At 39.5% G+C, this 25,000-nt stretch overlaps 2 protein-coding genes across 2 annotated transcripts in view; one reads left to right on the top strand and one right to left on the bottom strand.

The window, feature by feature from the left end:
* The window catches only part of LOC307271353 (transmembrane protein 87A), a 28,553-nt gene extending 27,344 nt beyond the window's left edge, over nt 1-1,209 (top strand). The window contains exon 21 of the mRNA XM_080053774.1: nt 1-1,209. This exon is cut by the window's left edge and continues 212 nt beyond it. The gene's annotated coding sequence lies outside the window, so the exon portion shown is untranslated.
* Nucleotides 1,210-14,590: 13,381 nt separating this feature from the next.
* LOC307248484 (uncharacterized protein) lies at nt 14,591-21,388 on the bottom strand (the record flags this gene model as incomplete). The annotated part of the gene is made up of 7 exons (XM_080024879.1): nt 14,591-14,670; nt 14,859-15,050; nt 17,819-18,155; nt 18,383-18,499; nt 19,115-19,354; nt 19,697-19,935; nt 20,947-21,388. 7 exons carry the CDS (start codon nt 21,386-21,388, stop codon nt 14,591-14,593), a joined length of 1,647 nt encoding a protein of 548 aa, XP_079881005.1.
* Between the last annotated feature and the right edge of the window lie 3,612 nt (nt 21,389-25,000).

The raw sequence follows: 25,000 nt of genomic DNA, 5'->3' as shown, positions 1-25,000 counted from the left end.
CTGATTTAAAAGGTGTAAGTCAGTGATTCTGGAGAACGCTTGTTGTTAAAATCACTTGTTGTCTAAATCAGTGAATATCTCCTCATGATCCACTACCTGTCCTGTCTGTACTGTGTGTGTGCTGAAAAAACACCCAGTGTTAATACACAGCCTAGGCTCTGTAAACTGGCATGGTGGTAGTTACAATGGGCCCTCCAGCACACACAGTACAGACAAGAAGCGGATCACGAGGAGATATTCATTCATACATCGTAACTATCAACATGCCCATTTATTTACAAAACCTAGGCTGTGTATTAACACTGGATTTTTTTAGTTAAGCACACACACACACACACACACACACACACACACACAAATACAGACAGGTAGTGGATCATGAGGAGATATTCACTGATTTTGACACACAAAGTGATTTTGAAAACAAGCGTTCTCCAGAATCACTGACTCCACCTTTTAAAATGCACAATGTGAGCAGGAGAGATTTGTTATTTGAGCTTTGTAAGCCTTGACTGTACACACTGGGCAAAGCAGAGATAATTTGTATTTGTATTGCCTGTTTATATTTATATTTATATATATATATATATATATAAATGACACACATTATATTTTGACCGAGTTGTGGGTTCGTCTGCTACAGTGTGGCCTGTTTGCCTTCCGACCGTTTACATGTGGAAATGTGATTATTATTTCAATGGACGTTTTTTGTGTCTCCAACATTGTCACAATATGAGCTTAAAGTCCTACTTCACCGGTGGGAATATGAAGGTGTATTGAACTCTGAGATCCTATGAAGTATAAATGTGCAAACATTTTAGAAATCGGTTCATCCTAGCCTGAGAAAAGGCAGAAAGAGTGTTTTATGGTCTCACTGTCTAACCCTACATTTTTACTAGTGTGGCATCACACTAGTAAAAATGTAGGGTTAGGATTAACAGGACAGCTGGGCCAAGGGAAGACTGAGGGAAGACTGAGGAAAGAAAAACCTCATTCATTATATTATAATAGTGATTTTATAATGATAGAACGCTGGTTCCCTATGGGTGAAGTATTCCTTTTTCTGTCATTGCAAAGTTGTGAATTTTAAGGGAAACAGGTTTTTGTTATTCTAAGTGTTGGTGTTTTGCTTCCAGTGCAATTTGAACCGTCAAGAGCGTTTTGACATTCGGAAAGTTATTATGAATAAAAAATAATTTTATTTTAAAACATTGTTTCACTTTGTCTTTGTCTCAGTAAACACATCTTGGATTTAAAAAAGTGTGTGTATTTCCGAGCGGCGTGAATATGCAATGCTGTTTTAATGCGAGGCTATTTGTGCTGTTCAGTTGATGAGCTTTGTACCCCCAGACAAAATGAAAATAATTGAGTTCAATGTTTTAAAGGTGCTGTAAGCGGAATGGTTCTTTTAGCTAACTTCCCGTCAGTTACTGCAGTTATAGCAGTCCCCTCGCTCGTCCCTACGTCACCACATTAATGCACTGCGGTCTTCAAGCAGCGAGTTATCTAGCATCATCTCAGATCCATAAGTGTGATAAAACATGATAAAAACCATCAAAACAGACATTGGGAAGGATACTGTTTTCTCAGTCTGGAAAAGCAGAGGTCTTGTTACTATTAGGGATTTGTGCACTGCTAATGTATTCTCTTCATTTGCTCAGCTGAGGGATGGATCCACACTGCAGCCATACTAACAAATAAGGAACTATGTCAAAGGTAACATTTAAAATTTTGCAATTTGGGGGCGACTGTGTCTCAGGTGGTAGAGCGGGTCGGCCGATGATCAAAGGGTTGGAGGTTCGATCCCCGCCCTGCCACCTGTGTCATAGTTGTTGTGTCCTTGGGCAAGACACTTCACCCACCTTGCCTCGTGTGAATGTCGATAGTTAGCCTGCTATCGGTGTATAAATGTGTGTGTGAATGGTAACGTGTAAATGGGAACAGGTCTCCCTTGCAAAAGAGTCTTCAGTCTCAATGGGATTTACCTGTATAAATAAAGGTTAAAAAAAATAAAATAAAAAAATGTATAATCCCCCTGTTGAACTCCTGTCCTTGGTGATGACTAAACCTGACACCAAAAAACTAGTCTCTAGGTTTGTAAACTGGTTTAGGTTTTAAGGTTCAGGTATGAATTAGGTTTATGTTAGGGTTAGTGTAAGGGTTGGGGTTAGGCATTTAGTTTTGATGGTTAGGATTAGTGTAAGGGTTGGGGTTAGGCATTTAGTTTGATGGTTAGGATTAGGGTAAGGGTTGGGGTTAGGCATTTAGTTTGGATGGTTAGGATTAGGGTAAGGGTTGGGGTACTAATACCTTTGTATAAGTCCCAGCTAGGGTTAATTCTCTTCTACTGTATGTCAGTCCACACACACACACACACACACACACACACACACACACACACACCCTAATTATCTCCTATGTCAGACCTAACTTCACCTTTGTGCTTAAATATGTGTTTTAATCCTCTGTCTGTTAATGGAGCTGATGGTGACAGCTGTTGACTCAATGCTGAGCAAACTTTTTATGAACTCATCGAGACACCCATCCCTGTGTGTGTGTTTCTGTGTGTGTGCGTGTATGTTTCTGTGTGTGTGTGTGTGTGTGTGTGTTTCTGTGTGTGTGTGTGTGCGTGTGTGTGTGGCAGCTACTGTACTCTGGCATTACGGCTGTAATAACATAATCCCAGAGATTTGTCCCGACAGTATGCTGCCCATTTTCAACCGACAGTCGGGAATTATCACAGCCATGCACTTTACAGATGGCTAGACGTGTGTGTGTGTGTGTGTGTGTGTGTGTGTGTGTGTGTGTGTGTGTGTGTGTGTGTGTGTGGCAGCCACTGTGCATCATAATATCTGCTGGGAGGCTCAACATGTGCTTAACATTGTAGAGTAATTTGGACTGAAAAACTAAAATATATCTTACGAATAAATAAATACATATAATATTTTATTTTTATATATATTTTTTATAAATATCAAACCTGCAGTGTGTAGAATTCTGGGTTTTATTTCCTAGCAGATTTTGTAGAAAATAATTATAATATCCATAAGTATGTTTAATTTAGTGCATAATAGCTGAAAACATTTTTTTTAATAATTTTTTTTTCCCTTAGAAAGGGTCTCATATAAGTCCATATTTCTGCATATTTTGGACCAAGGCCTAGTGCCGCCATCTTGAAAGTGTCATAGTTGGAATGTCATCAGGTGCATTGTTTAAAATTTAGAATTGTTCTTGTCCTTGAAGGCCACTGTAGCTTCTGTTATTATTCTAAAGGGGTGGGGTTACCCAGGGAGCGTTGCATTCTAGAACTTTGTAGAACTTTCTTGATGATGTCATATTACACACTGCACCTTTAACATTTGTATATACATTTTCTTGTTCTATTTTATTATTAAAAATTTTATGATTTTTTCCCCATTTAAAATTAAACTTGTATCCTATTCTTTCAGACCAGTTTAAAGTGAATATACCGGTACATACATCTTATAAAATGTTTACATTGTATTAACATTTCTTAAGAGTCCTTGACTGTAACTGTTCTCTGAATGATTTTAACCTCAGCATGTTCACAAACACACACACACACATACACACACACACACACACACACACACACACACACACACACACACACACACACACACACACACACAACTTAACCTTTACTTTCTTTATTTTAATGACAGGATTTTATATAGATTTTATTTTTTGTAATAAATGTCAATTAACTAGAATGCCGAAGGTCCCTGAGTCCTTTCATAAACATACAGTAACGGTGGTGTGAAGCTGACATATGGACCCCTCCCCCCAACACACACACACACACACACACACACACACAGGCATGAAACATACACACACACGTCCACACACACTCAGGCATGAAACACACACACACACTCAGGCATGAAACACACACACACGTACACACACACACACACACACACAGGCATGAAACATACACACACTCACAGGCATGAAACACACACACACACACACTCGGGCATGAAACACACACACACACACACAGGCATGGAACATACACACACACACACACTCAGGCATGAAACACACACACACACACACACTCAGGCATGAAACACACACACACACTCAGGCATGAAACACACACACACACACACACTCAGGCATGAAACACACACACACACTCAGGCATGGAACATACACACACACACACACAGGCATGGAACATACACACACACACACACAGGCATGGAACATACACACGCACACACACAGGCATGAAACACTCACACACACACACACACACACACACACACACACACACACACACACACAGGCATGAAACACACACACACACACACACACACACACACACACACACACACACACACACACACACACAGGCATGGAACACACACACACAGGCATGAAACACACACACACACACACTCAGGCATGAAACACACACACACACACACTCAGGCATGAAACACACACACACACACACACACACACACTCAGGCATGAAACACACACACGCGCACACACACACACACAGGCATGAAACATACACACACACACTCAGGCATGAAACACACACACACACACACACACACACACACACACACACACACACACACACACACACACACACAGATAATACATACAGATCTACTTTAATACAAAGAAATCTCGTATTATTGCGCCCTGTTACGTAAAGGGATGAGATTATCAATACACAGATTAATGAGTGTCCAATCGTGTTTCAGTGTGACACCCCCTCCCCCCCCACACACACACACACAGCGTCCAGATAACACACACACACACACACACACACACACACATTTGTACGGCTATACTTGTGAGGACATTCATTGACATAGTGCATTCCCTAGCCCCTTACCCTAACCCTAACCATCAAAACTAAATGCCTAACCCCAACCCTTACACTAACCCTAACATAAACCTAATTCATACCTGAACCTTAAAACCTATTGTTAACCCTCAAACAGCCCTTTAAAGGCATGTCCTTAAAACCTAGTGTTAACCCTCAAACAGCCCTTTAAAGGCCTGTCCTTAAAACCTAGTGTTAACCCTCAAACAGCCCTTTAAAGGCCTGTCCTTAAAACCTAGTGTTAACCCTCAAACAGCCCTTTAAAGGCCTGTCCTTAAAACCTAGTGTTAACCCTCAAACAGCCCTTTAAAGGCCTGTCCTTAAAACCTAGTGTTAACCCTCAAACAGCCCTTTAAAGGCCTGTCCTTAAAACCTAGTGTTAACCCTCAAACAGCCCTTTAAAGGCCTGTCCTTAAAACCTAGTGTTAACCCTCAAACAGCCCTTTAAAGGCCTGTCCCAAAGTGAGAACCAGACAAAATGTCCTTGCTCTTAAGGTCTGAAAGTCAAATGGCTACTCACAAAAATAGCTGTACAACACACACACATACACACACACACACACGCACGCACACGCACACACACACACACGCACACACACACACACACACACGCACGCACACACACACACACACACACACACAGTAATAGAAAACCCCACACGAATGACTTGCAGTTTAGTTGTTAGATTTTAGTCTTTATTGTACTATTTTTTTCTTGACAATTTGCTAGCGGACATGTGAAAACTTAGACCAACAAAAACATCATCATCATCATCATTATCATAATCATAATCATCATTATTATTATTAATATTAATATTTTAATTACAGCTTATCGTCAGAACTGCAGAAACACAGTGAGAAAAATGGGTTTTTAGAAAATAAACAAATAAAAAGAGAGATAATTCATAACCAAACATGGAAAAAAAAAAACATTTTTACTTTTTTTTTTAAAGGTGTAGTCAGTGATTCTGGAGAACGCTTGTTGTTGTCAAAATCACTTTTTGTCAAAAAATCAGAGTGAATATCTCCTCATGATACTGTGTGTGCGCTGAAAAAGAAAATCCCAGTGTTAATATACAGCCTAGGCTCTGTAAACTGGCTAGGACTGACCCAATGTAACTACTAGCAACACACCAGTTTACAGAGCCTAGGCTGTGTATTAACATTGTTTGTTTTTATCAGCGCTTGCACACACAGTACGGACAGGTAGCGGATCATGAGGAGATATTCACCTTTTTTTTTTTTTTTTTTTTGACAAAAAGTGATTTTAACAACAGGTAGCGTCCTCCAGAATCACTGACTTCACCTTAAAAATATTTGATTTTTTTTTGTTGTAATTATCATCATTATTATCATTCACAATAATATAACAGTCTAAAAACATTGAACACACATAGCTGAAGACATTGCAGTGTTGGTTTGGGTGGAGTGGCAGTCTTCAGGGCAGTTAATACAGGTGAAACTCATATTATTAGAATATCATGGAAAATGAAATTGGAATTTTAGGCAAGAATTCATGCAAAAACAGGGCCCAAAACCAAGTACTGAGTACATAGGCATGATTATACTTTATAGAGGGCCGACATTTCTGTATTTAAAATCCTTTTTCTATTGATTTTTTATGTAATATTTAAAAAAAAAAAAATAGATTTTATAATGTATTTGAATGGGCTGTAAGGGCTCATAAGCTGTAAGCCATAATAATCAAAAGTATAACAAATAAAGGCTTGAAATATCTCACTACTTTGCATGTAATGAGTCTATATAATATATCAGTTTCACCTTTTTAAGTTGAATTACTGAAATGAATGAATTGTTGCACGGTATTGTAACGTTTGGAGTTTCACCTGTATGTCATGAGCTGTAAAGTCAAATATCTAATATTGGGGCAGATGGGGGAGAAATGGGTGTAGAGGTGGAAATAGGGGAGAGCGGGGTACTACTAACCAAAAATGGCCTTTCTTTATAAAACTAACTTTTTTTTATTTATTTTTTTATTTTTTTTTATTCTTCTTCAATTCCACCAAACAGGAGTCGGTAGAGACAGTGAGATAAGTATTTTGACAATGAGGGAGAAAAAGGAGCTTGTCAGTGTACCTTTAATTAATTCGATTTTCTTTGTGGAAAGACTTGGGGCTAATTGATATAAGTAGCACGTTTAAGGATTATTTTTGTTTTTGTTGTTTGAGAATTTTGGAGAAAAAAAAATATTAAAAAAACAAAAAAATTTGTGGTGATTTGATATTCGTTTTAAAAATACAAACATGTTGTATTTTAGTTGTTTTAAACTAAAATCAAATAACCACCATTTTTTAAAAATGTTTTAATAATTTTTTTGAACAGAAAATGGAACGCCTCAAAGACACACTGACTGAATAAGGGGGGAGTTGGAATGTCTCAATTTTCTTTGTACATCATTTTTTTTTTTTTTTTTTTTTTTTTTTTAACATTTCTGCATTTTTTTTTCTTTTCTCTCCATATCGTAGACAATATAAAATCTCACAGACAAGCAAAGAAAAGTCATAGAAACACTGGATGGATGGGTGGATGGATGGATGGATGGATGGATGGATGGATGGATGGGTGGACATGTTGTTTTGTTTGTGTGTGTCAATGTGTCGGACGAGGGAAGAGAGGAGAAATGGATGGATGGTAAGGATGACATATAGGTGCCATGCCATAAATTCTTCAGCCTATTATACCAACAGCTCAATAGACCGACAGCAGTGAAGTTAGCTTAATAGCCCCTGTAAACCTGGGCTGCATTCCAATACGCATACTACCCTACTATTTAGTATGGTAGAAAAAAGATTTAGGATGTCCCAACACATGCACGACAATTGTAGTATGCTGAAAATACATAAATGCCCCACTGACTCCAATAGCATTTTGGAGTATTCGTCTTTATTCTTGACATTTTCTCGACATAATGAAAAAAAATCTTCCTTATCTGATTTTGTTTTCTCTCTCCTGTCTGTGGCCCTAAAACTCTTCTGTACTTTAGTATGTAGTGTAGTAAAAAGACTAAAACTCTTCTGTACTTTAGTATGTAGTGTAGTAAAAAGACTAAAACTCTTCTGTACTTTAGTATGTAGTGTAGTAAGAAGAAAGAGTATGTGATTTGGAACGCAGGGCTGGTCTAAAAATATTATTTTATCAATATATGATATCAAAGTTTGGTGCAGTCCCAATAAGCTTTTACAAAAATCTAATTGAAAATAAATGTTCATAAATATTATAAAACTTTTATAAGTCCATTTGACAGGACTGTGTGGACGTAGCCGTATCAATGGCGGCAGTCAAATTTTTTTCATAAAACGTTCGGGGGCAAAGACCTGCCCCAGTCCCTGCGCATTCTGGACTCTGTGGATATTTTTAAGAGTCAGCTTAAGACGCACTTGTTCAGACAGGCCTTCTAGTTCCATGTCTATGTACTCTGTATTATATTGTATAGTATTATATTTTGTACGTTCTTAGGAAACTCTTCTTTGTAACAGACTCTGTATATGTGTCGTTTTATTGTATTTTATTGTGTTTTTTAATGTGAAGCGCTTTGTGACCCTGGTCTGCGAGAGGCGCTATATAAATAAACTTTACTTACTTACTTACTAAAGAGAACTCCCGTGATTGGTTCTACATACTTATTGTGTCATAAGAACCAGAGCATAGCCCATAGCCTCATCTAAAAAAAACGAATTTCTGTAAAGTTTATCAAACTTAAAATGACAATATCTTTCATTTGGATTGATAAATATGCCTATAACTCTTTTCAGATGCTTTACTATCATGAAACTAGCTCCCCACATTACATAGTTGATAAGGAAGCCAATAGTCATTATAGATATATAAATCAGGGAGAAGGGGTGAGATTAAATAAGTTTTCTTCTTCTCCCCCCTTTTCGAACAGGTAAAGCAAAGTGTAAGACAGTTTATTTTCATTTGTGGTTTTCATTGTGTGTAAATATTACTTTATTGTAACTGTCCACTTGTTTAATTTATTTTATTGTTTATTATTGCTTTTTTGTCTTTTATTGTTTACTTGTTCGAAATAAAAACATTTTCAATTCAATTCAATAGTTGTGAATTTGGGTTAACAAGGGGCTTTAAGTTGTACATTTGATAGACATTATGTAAGTCACTAAATCCAACTTAAAACTAACTTCACCGCGGCTACCAATCGGTTTTCACGTCAATGGTAAATATGTCGGAATTTTGAGTTGTCGGAAAAAATGGGCCGTCTGAAGTATGGTTCAGTCCCCTCAAAAGACGGGGCTTTAATTATTGCTTTCTGATTATTATTTTCACTTCATCTTCTTCTTCTTCTTGAAATCTACATGAATTGCATCCCTCTCTCTCTCTCTCTCAATCTCTCTCTCTTTCTCTCACCGCAGTGTAGGGTTGGGCAGTATAACGGTATATATATACAATGCTATGGTAGGATTGTGATAACCGGTAGAGATTTTGCCATATTTTCCCTTTGCAGTAGCCTACTAGGAAAGCCAAAATATGGGCATCCACCACCTCAAAAACCAGAATAATTTTGCTTATATTAAAGTTAATTTTGACTTATTTTTTAAAATGAAATATGACAAAATATTCCAGAAAAATTCAAGTATTTTAATTAATTTTACATATCCCTAAAAATACAAATTTGTAATTCCCAATTAAAAAAACAAAAATAATCAGATGTGACGGCAGTACAGAATAATTTTGTGATATAAACCGTTACCATGATGATAAAATGACTTGTATATATAACGTGGTAGAACATTTTTAACCATAGTGCATAAGTGCAGTATGGTTTTTCAAGCCATTCATTATTTGGAATTTACAGAAAAAAAAATATTATATACCGTTACCATGATGATAAAATGACTTCTAGAACATTCTAAACCATAGCGCCCAACCCTACCGTGGTGATCTGTTTTTTACTGGTTTATTCTGTTGGAAGAAGGGAGGAAGGAGGGAAGGAAGGAGGGAAGGAAGGATGGAGGGATGAAGGAGAGAGGAGAGGAGAGGAGTTAGGGGCTCAAAACTCCGTTGCTCAGCGATTTCCGGGGCAGTTTTTGGCCTCACACGTTCCCCGCCTTTTTGTCTGGTAAAACGATAACAGAAGAGATTGAAAAAATGTATTAAAAAATAGGAAAAATCATAATGATAATAATAAAAATACAGCTCCGGAATTTTTTTTTAAGAGACCACTCCAAATGTTCAGTGTCTCTTGTTTTTACCCCTTTAAAAGGCATATGTTTGAGTAGAATGAACATTTTGATTTTATACTATAAACTACTGACAACATTTCTACCAAATTCACAATAGAAATATTGTCATTAAAGAGCATTTTCAATAAGTAATGTAGAGATGAAAATGCAAGAAAAATCCAGACTGGTCTCTTATTTTTTCCCGGGGCTGTATAAACATAAACAAAACAGTCATATAAAAAGGGTTACATGTTACATGTGTGTTTAGTGTTTTAGTACAGATGTTCTAACTATTAGTGGTGTTAGTTTACGGTTATACGGGAATACACAAAAGAAACCACAACACAACATTTTTCATGTGATACAAATATTAATATATATTATAATGCATTATGATAAAATACCAATAGGAATATATACAGTTTTTTCTTTCTCTCTGTCTGTCCTATACTTGTATTTGTGAGTTTGTGCAATCTTCTCAACCTTAAATCATTGAAACTAAAAGGTAGTACGTCAAGGAAAATGCCCACACAAATGTATTTTCTATCAGAGGTAGACACACAACATTTTCTGTGGAAGCTGTCAAGACATGTGGCTACAAATCACAAAATCGAAGTCACCAATTTCACATATAAATAAATCACGTCTTAGTTACTCAACAAAGCTGATTTCATTTCAAACCATATCCAAGCTACAGTACAGCTAGTCAAGGGCTGTGTTGTAAAAGCCCTACTAACGTCCTCCCTCCTACATACTCAACATGTATACACTACATACTGTCTACTTAACCGTCCATAGTGTATGCGAGGTTCGTCGGACCGTTTACAACCTTCCGTGTCGTTTGAAAAGACGCAATGCATTGTGGGGGGCAGGTTGAGTAGGAAAAGTATCCTATCGATCCATACCATACACAAAATCTTCCCGGAAGTAAGTACTCATCCGGGCATTTCTCGCCTACACAAACTCGCATACACAACCGTCACATACTTAAATTGACGTCAAAATGAGTATGAGTAGGATGTTAGTAGGGCTTTTAGAACACAGAACACGCACTCACACACTAGGCGATGCTACAGTGCCTAACTCTAACCCCTGCTACATACTCAGCGAGAAGAAAGAACAAACTTCTCCCTGACAGAGCTGCGAGAAGTTCTTTCTGGTCTGACATTTCATACTTCACCAGAAAGTGCCGAACTCCTCACCGCGGCACACGTCACACGCTGTTACCATAGTAGCTAGTGCCAGCTGATTTTCCTCATTGACTTCAGACTGACCAATCACACAATAGTTCTCGGACGAAAAGCTGCAAGAAGAAAAGTTCGGCCCGGACGATGTGTCGAGAACAAGCTGAACAAGAGCTGAGAGAAGAAAATTGAAGTAATTTTCTTCTCGCAGCTCTGTCACCGAGAACTTTGGTCTTTCTTCTCGCGGAGTATGTAACAGGCTTAAAGGGACACTGTGTAACATTTTAAGTAATTTATTAGCTAAAATCAATATCCTCATTCATAAATATGTCCTCATTGGTGTAAAATCACCTCTGCCAAAAATATGAATTATCCTCCTGAGCGGAGAATTACAAATATTAATATTGCATTTTGTACATTGAGCAGGCAATGTCATCAGGTGCATTGTTTAAAATTTAGAATTGTTCTTGTCCTTGAAGGCCACTGTAGCTTCTATTATTATTCAAAAGGGGTGGGGTTACCCAGGGAGCGTTGCATTCTAGAACTTTCTTGATGATGTCATATTACACACTGCCCCTTTAAGCCTTGGCCCGGTTGGAAGAGGTGAGCTTTAGCATACCCACTAAAGAACAAACACTATTTAACTGAACAAGACGAACTACAATGATATGTTTTAAAGGGATCAGGCAATAACTGCTACAACCAGAGGAGCTGGCATGGCTTATGGGTTTAAACCTGCAGTGTGTAGAATTGTGGGTTTTATTTCCTAGCAGATTTTGTAGAAAGTAATTATAATATCCATAAGTACATTTAATTTGGTGCATAATAGCTGAAAAACATGTTTTGAATTATTTTTTTTCCCTTAGAAAGGGTCTCATACATGTCCATATTTCTGCATATTTTGGACCAAGGCCTAGTGCCGCCATCTTGAAAGTGTCATAGTTGGAATGTCATCAGGTGCATTGTTTAAAATTTAGAATTGTTCTTGTCCTTGAAGGCCACTGTAGCTTCTGTTATTATTCCAAAGGGTTGGGGTTACCCAGGGAGCGTTGCATTCTAGAACTTTGTAGAACTTTCTTGATGATGTCATATTACACACTGCACCTTTAAGTGTTTTTGCATGTTAAGTCACTTCACTGTGAATGTGTTCGTAACCTAAAAATATATAGATCAACATTTAGAGAAATACATAATACTAGTTTCAATGGTGTGTGTGTGTGTGTGTGTTTGTGTGTGTGTGTGTCTGTCTGTCTGTCTGTCTGTATGCCTGTGTGTGTGTGTGTGTGTGTGTGTGTGTGTGTGTGTGTATGTCTGTCTGTCTGTGTGTCTGTGTTTGTGTGTGTCTGTCTGTATGTCTGTGTGTGTGTCTGTATGTCTGTGTTTGTCTGTCTGTGTGTCTGTATGTCTGTGTTTGTGTGTGTGTCTGTCTGTCTGTCTGTCTGTCTGTCTGTCTGTCTGTCTGTCTGTGTGTGTGTTAAATGTGAAGCTTAAATTAGGTAGCTTGACTGTCCAAAGTTTAAAAATATACGCCTATAAAGCTTATCAAGTGTTGGAACTGTTTCTTGACTTTAATCAAACAGTTAATAAATCCATATTTTTGTAGAGAGCTGCAACTAATAAATACAGCTCCAAATGTTCTGTGTCTCTCGTTTGACTATTTATAGGCATATGTTTGAGTAGAATGAACATTTTGCTTTTATAATATAAACTACTGACAACATTTCTACCAAATTCCAATTGATTTTTAGTCATTAAAGAGCATTTTCAATAAGTAATGTAAAAATAAAGATTTGAGAAAAATCTAGACTGGTCTCTTAATTTTTTCCGGAGCTGTATATTGAAGAACTTCAGATAATTCCATTGACAAGTGGATGGAAAAATAGTAAGTGAACGTATTTGTGCGAATGTGTGTAACTTCACATTTTGGCACATTAAAATTGGCACGTTTTCATGTGTTCACCTGCACATTTAAAGGTGTAGTCAGTGATTCTGGAGAACGCTTGTTGTCAAAATAGTTTTTTGTCAAAATCAGTGAATACCTCCTCACGATCCGCTACCTGTCCGTACTGTGTGTGCGCTAAAATAAAATAAAAATCCAATGTTAATACACAGCCTAGGCTCTGTAAACTGGTGTGTAAACAAAAGGGACACACCGTAGCTGTTTCAGCTGCGTTTCAGCGCACACAAACAGTCCGGACAAGATTGTAATTTTCACAGATTTTGAAGAGAAGGGATTTTGACAACAAGAGTTCTCCAGAATCACTGACTCTACCTTTTAACGTGCGTTATATGTGAGGTCTCAGTATCGCGCGTCGCCGTGGTAACACCCGTTGAGCCCGCGGTCTTGCCACAGCTCTCGCTCTAATTGGTCGGTAGCTGCTGACATCACATCCTGAACTATGGCCACCGCCGCCTCGCGTAGATCCAGCTTCCTCATCTCATCATCATCATCATCATCTATCTCACCGTCACACTCCCTCTCACAACATAACTCTGCACTGCCATCCTTACCATCGATGCAAGAACCGCCATTTTGTGTCTCATCCTCACTGCTAACGGCTAAAGCTAGCTCAGTTTCATATGCATTACAGCTTGGTTTGGTTTTCGTTGTACCGCTATTGTTTTTCAATGCTTGTTCAAAATCAGTTTTTCCTCCGTCAAAGTCACAACATATCTCTACTGCACTGCCATCGATACCGGAACCGCCATTCCGTGCTTCATTTTCTACCTCTGCCACACTGCTAACGGCTAAAGCTAGCTCAGATTCATATTCATCATAACAGCTTGGTTTGGTGTGTTTACTGCTGCTATTGTTTGTCAATGCTGTTGCTTGTTCTTGTTCATAATAATTTTTTTCACCATAAAACTCACAAGATAACTCTACAACATCTTTAGAACATCTGCCATTCCGTGCCTCCTCCCCCTCCCCACTGCTAACGGCTAAAGCTACCACAGATTCATAATCAACACAGCTTGCATTAGCTTGTTTAGTAGTAGTGCTGCTGCTGCTATTGTTTGTCAATTGCGATATTTGTTGGTGTTGGACTTGGAAATGAGTTTTTTTTGTCTCTCTCTGTCCGTTATCGTCCAAAACGAAGAAGAAATCGGCGTGCGCTAACGCTAACTCACCGCTGTTCACAGTCGCCGGCGCAGTAGCGTTGATGATCTTAGCGTTAGCCTCCTGGTCTTTAGCCGCGTCTTTAGCTCCTGCCTTCTTCTTCACGGGGCTTTCCACCACCACCACTTTCGTTTTCTTCTCCTCTCCCTCTCCTTCTGTAGTATCGTTGTGATTGTGCGTATCATCGTTGTGGTCGTCCGAGTTACCGTTGGTGCATCCGTTCTCGCCGTTGGTGACTGCGACTGGCACTTCCGCCGCCGCCGCTTTTGGCGTTTTTTCCACCTGCTCAACGGGCTCTGCCTTGATGTCGACTGCCGCCATTTTCTCTGCTACCTCCGCGACTACATCATCTTTCTTGTCGTTGTTGGTGGTTGTTTTTCCGTCGGTTGCCACAGCAGCAGTTTCACCGTCGGTTGTTGTGGCCACAGTTTCGCCGTCAGTAGCACCGCCTTCCGCTGCTGTAACCGTACCCCCCTCTGACCCCTCTCCCTCCTCTTTGGCACCTTCTCCGAGATCGACACTGCTGCTTTTGCCCTTCCGCATGATGAAATTCTTCAGGGAAACGGCGCGGTTGAAGTGTGTGCGTTTGGCCTTGGCGGATTTGCCGTCTTTGCCTTCCTCTCCGGCGGCTGCGGCTGCGGTGGCTGCTGCTCCGTCCTCAACTGAAAGACATTAAGGAATGAATGAATGGATGAGTTAAGTGAGTAAGAACAGGAGAAATTTTGATTAAAAAACATGTAAGTAAACAAGTGTAACAGTAGCCATGTTTCAATCCACACATGTTAATGCAAATTAAGGCAAGGCAAGTGTATGTCTATAGCACAATTCAGACACAAGGCCATTCAAAGTGCTTTACAGGGGCATGAGATACATCAAGATTAAAATACATCAAGTATAGAATAGATATTAGAAAAACGAAGATAAAAATATGAATAGAAATAAAACATTTGAATAAAATAAAAATTACAGGTTAAAATGGAAACAGAAAAGTCTTCAGATTTGATTTAAAAGAGCTGAGAGTTGCAGAAGACCTCAAGTTCTCTGGGAGTTTGTTCCAGATATTTGGTAGACATAAAAACTGAAAGCTGCTTCTCCTTGTTTAGTCCTAACTCTAGGGACTGTAAGTAGACATGCCTGTCTGTCTGTCTGTCTGTCTGTCTGTCTGTCTGTCTGTCTGTCTGTCTCCTTGTTTAGTCCTTACTCTGGGGACTGTAAGCGGACCTGTCCCAGACGACCTAAGGGCTCTGGACGGTTGATAACAGCAGATCAGTAATGTATTTCGGCCCTAGACCATTTAGTGCTTTATAAACCAACATCAATACTTTGAAATCAATAGAGCTCTGAGAAATTCAATGTCAAACGCTTATCAGCAGACAAACTGGTAGACACTATCATCAAGCAAATACAGAGCCACAACAGAGTTAAAAAAGTGTAAATCTTTTTTCTTTGGGTGGAAAAGCTGCATATTGTTGCTTTAAAACTACATTCTCCATTTTAAAATCTGTGAAAAAAGCTAAATTAAATGAAAGTGGTTCTGTATTTTTGCAGCATTTTCTTCCTGCAGTGAGGAGCAGGGAGAGAAAAGGCTACATTTAGTCTTGTGTGTTGACTGAAGAAGCTACTGTGCGATTTAAATTTCACATTAGATGTTGAATATTTCATTTGGTTCGGATGTTAAATTACATTACGTCCTCCAGAGTTAGCAAACCGCTAACTCCTGTCTGTGTCAACATGCTCCCAAGCTTCACACTGAATCTTTTAAAGGGCTTCTATGTTGGAAAATGGCACTTGTGTATTATGTATTTTAATCTTGCCCCTGTAAAGCACTTTTGAATGGCCTTGTGTCTGAATTGTGCTATAGAAATAAACTTGCCTTGCCTTGCCTAAACAAAAAGCTAGAAGTTAGACTACATAACAAATGGCAATAGTCAATTAAACTTTCCATAATCATGCTTAGCGTATCTATCTATCTATCTATCTATCTATCTATCTATCTATCTATCTATCTATCTATCTATCTATCTATCTATCTATCTATCTATCTATCTATCTATCTATCCATCCATCCATCCATCCATCCATCCATCCATCCATCCATCCATCCATCCATCCATCCATCCATCCATCCATCCATCCATCCATCCATCCATCCATCCATCCATCCATCCATCCATCCATCCATCCATCCATATTATTAATATACACTATTCTGAAGGTTATTACAGAAGGATTTGTTCATATGTTGTTCACTGTCTGATTTATGAGACATTTTCTTCTTAAAAACAAGCCCTTTAAATAGTATTTTTCATGTGCTTTAAAGTAGACAGGACATACAGAGTTGGTGCACCACCGCAAAAAGGTTTTTTCAGATGTAATTTCCATCTGGAGTGGTGTTGTATTGATTTTTCTACAATCCAATTTAACTGATAGGGAAAGTTAAGCCTTGAAAAGCTGATACACAACGAACCCAAACGAGGCTAAAGGAGAGTAAATATTGGACCGTTTATCGATCTTGGTTTTCCCTGTGAGGAAAGAGGCGGCTGTTCAATCTTCAGACATTAACCCCTGCGTTCTGAATCGCATAGTTTTTCTACTATTTAGTTTGGCAGAAAAAAAGATTTAGGATGTCCCGATTCTTGTGGCGAGATTTAGAATGGTTAGAAGTACCCGGATGTCCTACTTCATCTACCTACTACAAGCCGAGATTTTAAGTGTTGAAAACATTCGAACCCATAATCCAGTGCGCACCTGAAGTGACGTCACATTGACGGAGCCTCCATATGAAAACAAACGGGGATGCGACGGATATAAAAGCAAGAGGCAAGATCAAGGCGCAATGTTATGATGAAATAAGAGAGAAAAGTATGTCCCAATAGTATGCCTACTGCATCCTAACTAGATTCTTTTTATCGTCGGATGTAGTATGTAGAATAGAAAAAAGAAAGAGTATGAGATTCGGAACGCAGCCATAGTGTGTGATCTGACCTGTTTCTGTAGTGGCCTCCTCTTCCTTCTTTCCACTAGGAACGCACTCTGTGTTTGTTTGTGTGTTTTGTGATGAAGAAAAAATTTAAATAAAACAATAAACAAATCATAGAGAGAAAAAAATTAAATAATAAAAAAAGTGGACAAACTTGCTAAATATTCAGTGTTGTTGTAAGTAAGTAAGTAAGTAAGCAAGTAAGTAAGTAAGTAAGTAAGTAAGTAAGCAAGTAAGTAAGTAAGTAAGTAAGTAAGTAAGTAAGTAAGTAAGTAAGTAAGTAAGTAAGTAACATTTATTTACATAGCGCTTTTCACAGACAGGGTCCCAAAGTGCTTTACAATGTGCATAGAGAATAAAAGCATAGTAAAAAATATGTCTAAGAATGAAATGAATTAAAAAAACACAACAGATAAAATGATCAACATATAACGTGTGTTGTGTTCTCACCTGTGGCTGCAGCAGTAGCTTCCTCCTCCTCTCCACTAGGGGCGCACTCTGTGTTGGCCCGTTTGGACTTGGGGATGACGCGCTTCTTGAAGTTGGTCCAGATCTCGTTGGCGTGTTGCGTGACGGTGCCTCCCGCGGCTGTAGCTGCCTTCTCCTCTTCTCCTCCCTCAGCCTTCTCTCCCTCTCCCTCCGTCTTATTTTCCTCTCCTCCATCTTCCTTTGCTTCCTCCGCTCCCTCTGTCGCGGCTGTAGCGTCGTCAGCCTTCACGTTATCAGTCGAGTCCTTGTCCTTGGTTTTGCCGCTGATGCCGACCATGGATGAGTCTCTCTTCATGCCCTGGAAATAAAGTTAAGTTTTCTTTATTAGGCAATAGTACACGAGGCACATCTATCTATCTATCTATCTATCTATCTATCTATCTATCTATCTATCTATCTATCTATCTATCTATCTATCTATCTATCTATCTATCTATCTATCTATCTATCTATCTATCTATCTATCTATCTATCTATCTATCTATCTATCTATCTATCTATACGATTTCTATCGCCCATTCTTACCTGGAAGGTCCAGGAGCGTTTGAGCTTCCACCTCTTCTGGCCTGACTCCTTAGAATCCAGCGTGGACGAGTCTCCACCTCCTTCTCCCTCTCCTTCTCCCTCCCCCTCTTCTTTAACCTATAGACCGTATTAAATGTATAATTGTAAACATATCGTACCAAACTGTATAGATATAAGGATTGTATAGATATATATAATTATATATTATAAATTATACAAATAAATATGTATATACAGCTCTGGAAAAAATGAACAGACCAGTCTGGATTTTTCTTAAATCTTCATCTCTACATAACGTATTGGAAAAATGCTCTTAATGACAAAAAATGTATTGGAATTTGGTAGAAATGTTGTCAGTAGTTTATATTATAAAACCAAAATGTTCATTCTACTCAAACATATGCCTATCAATCAATCAATCAATCAATCAATCAATCAATCAATCAATCAATCAATCAATCAATCAATCAATCAATCAATCAATCAATCAATCAATCAACTCTCCTCTCCTTATTTTAAGGGTTATAGAGTAGGGTAAAGTAGATGTAGAGTAAATATGATTTAGGAAATTATGCTATGAGGCTAACGATATGTTTCATTTTCAATTGACGTCTTCAATCAATCAATCAATCAATTGCTCGCTCGTTCATTCATTCATTCACTCACTCACTCAATCAATCAATCAATCAATCAATCAATCAATCAATCAATCAATCAATCAATCAATCAAACCTCCTCAGTGCTGCCTCCTGCCTTCTTATGAGCCTTCTGTGCCATCAGCTTCTTGAAGGAATGCCAGCGCTTCATGTGCTTGGTGGTGGCCGCTGAAGGAGTGGCAGCTTTCTGTTCTTCTTCTTCTGCGCCTCCTGTCGCCGCCGCTGCTCCTTCTTCTATGGTGGAATCTGCCTCCAGGGCTCCGGAGGCGTTGAGAGCTTCGGCGTCCGCCAGTCGATCAAGAGACTTGGAACGAACCTTTAGAAAAGTGACGTCATTGACAAAATATGGTAAGTCAAAGTCGAAGTAAATGTATTATTATTTTTTATAAAGATTATTTTTTGGCATTTTTTTCAAGCTTTATTAGACAGTACAGAGTTGAAATGGGGAGACAGAGAGAGAGAGAGAGAGAGAGAGAGAGAGGGGGGGGATGATCTGCAGTAAAGGTCCACGGGTCAGATTTGAACAAAACTTTACAAAAGTGACATCATTGACAAACTATGGTATAAATGTCATGCGTTACGCTGACGATGCACTGTTATATATTACCTAAAAATGTATGCTGTATGTTTTTAAATAAATATTGACTGATTGAATTACTTTTTTCTTCTGGGGTTCTCCGTCTTTCTTCTCGGTGCTGCGATGGGAGAACATCCTCGCCACCGGGTTTCTGATCAGATCCCGGACGGAGGATTTGGTCTCGGCTGGTTTCTTCTCTGCTTTCTTCTCCTCCTCTTTATTCTCTTCGTTTTCTGGAGCTTTCTCTATCGCTGCTGCTGCCTCTCCTTCGGCGGCCGCTGCTCCCTCGGTTGCTGGCTCTTCTGCCGCTTTCTCTGCACCTGTAAAAAAACAAAAAAACATTTAAATAAAATCTAACGTGTTCCTACCTCCTGTCAAACTTCAAAACGTGTACACCTGTAAACGGATATGTTTTGTTTTGATGATTAACATTTAATTATGTGTGCAGCTTTTGAGTCCAATACAAATTTTCTCAAGGGGAAAATAAAGAATTGTATCGTATCAAATAAAATCTAAATAAAATCTAAATAAAATAAGTGGCTGGCTTTTCTGCGGCTTTCTCTGCAGCTGTTAAAACCCAAAAATATTTAAAAAAACAAATGTATTCCTATCCTCTGTCAAACTTCAAAACTTTTTAAACGTGCGTATGTCTGTTACGGTTTGTCTCTTACTGTGTGTGTTATCTATTGTTGTGATTGGTACAGTCGGTGTTCTATTGTTTGTTCATATGTTTTGTTTTGTTTATTGTCACTGTTAAGGGCAATGTGTGACATCACAAATGGTGAAAAGTAGGTTTAGGATTAACAGGACAGCTGGGCCAAGGGAAGACTGAGGGAAGAAAAACCTCATTCATTATATTATAATAGTGATTTTATAATGATAGAACGCCGGTTCCTTAAATATGTGTTACGTGCAATATGTTTTTGTGTGCAATACTTCATGATCTATCTATTGTTGTGATTGGTACAGTTGGTGTCGTATTGTTTGTTGACATGTTTTGTTTTGTTTATTTTAAAATATTTTTTTAACCTTTTATTCATACAGGTAAATCCCATTGAGACCGGAGACTCTTTTACAAGGGAGACCTGTTCCGATTTACACGTTACCATTCACACACACAGTCATACACCGATAGCAGGCTTACTATCAACATTCACACAAGGCAAGGTGGGTGAAGTGTCTTGCCCAAGGACACAACAACCATGACACAAGTGGCAGGGCGGGGATCGAACCGCCAACCCTCCGATCATTGGCCGTCCCGCTCTACCAACTGAGCCACAGTCGCCCACTGTCAGGGGACATTAAAGTTTATATCGTATAGTATTTCTCACCGGCTTCTTCGGCAGCCTCCTCCCCGCCGGTAGCTGCTGGGTCTTTCTTCTTGCGTCCTCCCATGACTTTCCCCAGACCGCTTTTATTCAGGAACGAATCCAGGAACGAGGTCTTGTGCTCGGCGGCGGCTGCAGCAGCGTTCTCTGAGTCCGCGGGTGTTGCGTCTGCCTCTCCGCTCGCCCCGTCTGCCGCCTTTCCTTCGCCATTTTCCGCCACTGCTGCTTCTGTGTCGTTAGTCACATTTTCTTTGTTTTCAACCACCTCTGCGGCGCCATCTTTATTATCGACAACTTCGCTATTGACGGTCGAAGCATCTTTATCTTTATCGACAACCTCCTTGTTGACAGTCTCTGAGTTAGTGTTAGCCGTTTGCTCTGCCTCTGTTGGCTTGCTTCCGTCTTCTTGGACCACCGGCGCTGCACTGGCCTCCGTAGCCGCCATTTTGGAGAAAAAAAAGGGGGAAACTACAACAAAAAACTACAAAAAAAAAATGTCTTCCTTTTCTTTCAGTCCTTCTTTGGCCTGCTGCCCTCCTCTTCCTCGCGGTGATTTGTAGTTTTTTCCGCCCGATGTGGTGGCGCTCTCAGGTCATGGAGAGAGGAGGAAAGATACTCAGCATCCTACTAGTCCTCCAAACTCCTGCAGAGACAGAGACAGAGAGAGAGATTTTAATAAAACACTTTATTTACATCATTTTAGTTTTTACATTTCAACAGTTCAACAAAGTGCCAGCGTTTTAAAATCCCAGTATGTTTTAAAAAATAGCTTATCCAATAACAACTTGTGCACACACTAACTTTTCATCAACAACTGAACAGACAATATCATTAAAACACCAGCGCTGTTTAAAAGAGTCCAAGTCTCTAATGTGTTTATGAAATCTAAAATTTTGCTCTAATATTGACCAGCCACACTGACTTTGAGAGAGAGGGAGAGGGAGGGAGAGAGAGAGGGAGAGAGACAGAGAGAGAGAGGTAGAGAGCGAGAGAGAGAGGGAGAGAGAAAGAGAGAGGCAGGGAGAGAGGGACAGAGAGAGAGAGAGATAGAGAGAGAGAGAGAGAGAGATAGGGACAGAGACAGACTGAGAGATAGAGAGAGACACACACACAGATGGTTAATAGTCTGAATCCATGGCACGGCGACTCAATTAGTCAGGTCTAGACTGTGCACTGAATGGGGAATGAAGTGCAACAACATAGACGGTCCCACCGGGGAATTCAATGCAATTAAGATGTTCCCTAATCAGTCACACGTCGTCTCTATAAATTAAATGACTGACACTGTTTTCACCAGAGACAAGCAATAAAAATGGATCAGTTCGGGCCGCTCCGGTGGTGTAGTGGATAGAGCGTGTACCATATTGTCTCCGGCCTTCGTTGCAGTGGTCGTGGGTTCAAATCCGACCCGTGGGCCTTTACTGCAGGTCATCCCCCCCCTCTCTCTCTCTCTCTGTCTCCCCATTTCAACTCTGTACTGTCTAATAAAGCTTGAAAATGCAGAAAAAATTAAAATTGGATTGGAAATTAATGGGTTGTTTGAAACACACCTTTGGAGAATTTGAATGAATGAATGAGCCGATCAATTAATCAGTCACACACTCACTCACACACACAGACACACGCACGCTCACACACACACACGCACACACACACACACAGACACAGATGTGGAGTGTCTGTGTGTCTAGTCCAGTTGGTCAGTGAACTCAGATACTCGCCCTCAGAGGAGAGAGAGAGAACGAGTGAGTCAGACTGAAGGAGAGAGAGAGAGAGAGAGGGAGAGAGGGAAAGAGAGAGGGAGATAGAGAGAGAAAGAGAGAAAGAGAGAGAGAGAGAGGGAGAGAGGGAAAGAGAGAGAGAGAGTGGGAGAGAGTCAGACTGAAGGAGAGAGAGAGAGAGAGAGAATGAGATAGCGAGAGAGCGAGATAGAGAGAGGGAGAGAGAGAAAGAGGGAGAGATGGAGAGAAGGAGAGAGAGAGAGAGAGAGCGTGCGGTGTAAACACATACATCACATGCTCCAGATAATCTGCTGTTGCCACAACGGACTGACTGTTTGACCAACTGGGTGGCTCTGTGTTTGACTGTCAGAATACAACTGTGTGTGTGTGTGTGTGTGTGTGTGTGTGTGTGTGTGTGTGTGTGTGCGTGCGTGTGCTTGTGTGTGTGTGCGTGTGTGTGTGCATACGTGTGCTTGTGTGTGCGTGTATGTGTGTGTGTGTGTGTGTGTGTGTGTGCGTATGTGTGTGTGTGTGTGTGTGTGTGTGCGTGCATGCTCCTGGCTCAGGGACTGACTGCCTTACTACCTGGATGAAGGGCGGTTCACTGACTCTCTGACTCACTGACTGCATTTGTCACTCGACAGCCGACAAAGTGAGCTGACTGAACATGCTAAACATTTATTTTCAATGCAAGGAAGACATGTTATGGAAAAAAAATCGAGAAATTGACCAGCGCTTGAAAAAAAAATTGTGTTTTTGCCTGCAGTGGCTAGCAAAATGTATTGATGCTTCAGTCGTGAAGTGAACAAGACCTGACAAACAAACTGCCCCATCCCAGTGTGTCCAATACTACACACACACACACACACGCAAACACACACACACACACACACACACACACACACACGCTACTGTCTATTGTTTACTACCCCCAACTTTAAATTGATGATGTCTGTTAGCACTGACTCACACAGATCATTTATTCTAGTAACCCAGGGAAACAAATGGACATCTACACACACACACACGCACACACACACACACACACACACACGCACACACACACACACACACACACACACACACACACACACACACACACACACACACGTACTATCTACCAACTATCAGGCACTATTAGAATCAAAGTGTTATAAACAAATGCAAAGCCCCGCAGCAGCACCATGCATACTATACATTCTGCTTTATGCAACTGAATAATTTATACTATAGAGTTCAGAGGACTTCATCAGGGAGTTGTTTATCCCACACCCACATTAGGAAACTACAGCTCTGGAAAAAATTAAGAGACCACTCCAAATGTTCAGTGTCTCTCGTTTTACTCTTTACAGGCATATGTTTGAGTTGAATGAACATTTTGGTTTTATAATATAAACTACTGACAACATTTCTACCAAATTCACAATAAAAATATTGTCATTAAAAACATTTCCATTAAGTTATTTCGAGATGAAGATTGAAGAAAAATCCAGACTGGTCTCTTCATTTTTTCCGGGGCTGTATAACATCTAAAACTATTGCAGCAGAGTGCCGGGCATTTCAACTCTTTTCACGTCATTTCGGTTTGCATTTGCAGCTACTACAAATGATGAATAGCTTTAATTTGTTCACACACGTTTACTCGGACCGTTTGGAAAGTCACGGACAGTTATTATGAAGTTCTTGATCTCATATTAAACTAATCTATAGGGCTGCAACTAACGATTATTTTGATAATCGATTAATCTGTCGATTATTTTCTCGATTAATCGATTAGTGTTTTGGTCCGTAAAATGTCAGAAAATGGTGAAAAATGTTGATAAATTTTCCAAAGCCCATGTTGACGTCCTCAAATGTATTGTTATGTCCAAAACACACAGATATTTCAGTTTACTGTCATAATAGGATTAAAGAAACCAGAAAATATTCACATTTGAGAAGCTGAAATCAGAGAATTTGAAAAAAATGTATTAAAAAAGTACTCGAAACGATTAATCGATTCTCAAAATAGTTGGCGATTATTTTAGTAATCGATTAATAATCGATTCGTCGATTAATCGTTGCAGCTCTACTATAATTCAGCCTTTTATGGTTAGCCTTGTTAAAATACGTAATGCCGTGGCTCTCTAGCCTGTGGAACACTAAGCTTCACAAGTTGAACCAAATGAGAACCACCACTAGCACAAGCCCAGAACTAGAACCTAGTTTGCGCTGGTTGAAAGGGGGTAACTGTCTTCCTGAAAAGGCACCATTTTGCTTCTTAGACCGTCTACCAACATCTTAAACTCCCTCACCTCCCCCCCACACCTTTCCGAGGTCAGAATATTGGCCAAACA

This window comes from Ammodytes marinus (genome assembly GCF_949987685.1).
Source record: "Ammodytes marinus genome assembly, chromosome: 3".
NCBI classification, from domain to species: Eukaryota; Metazoa; Chordata; class Actinopteri; order Uranoscopiformes; family Ammodytidae; genus Ammodytes; species Ammodytes marinus.
The sequence above is the reverse complement of the archived record's forward strand: the minus strand, read 5'-3'. Positions and strand labels throughout refer to the sequence as shown.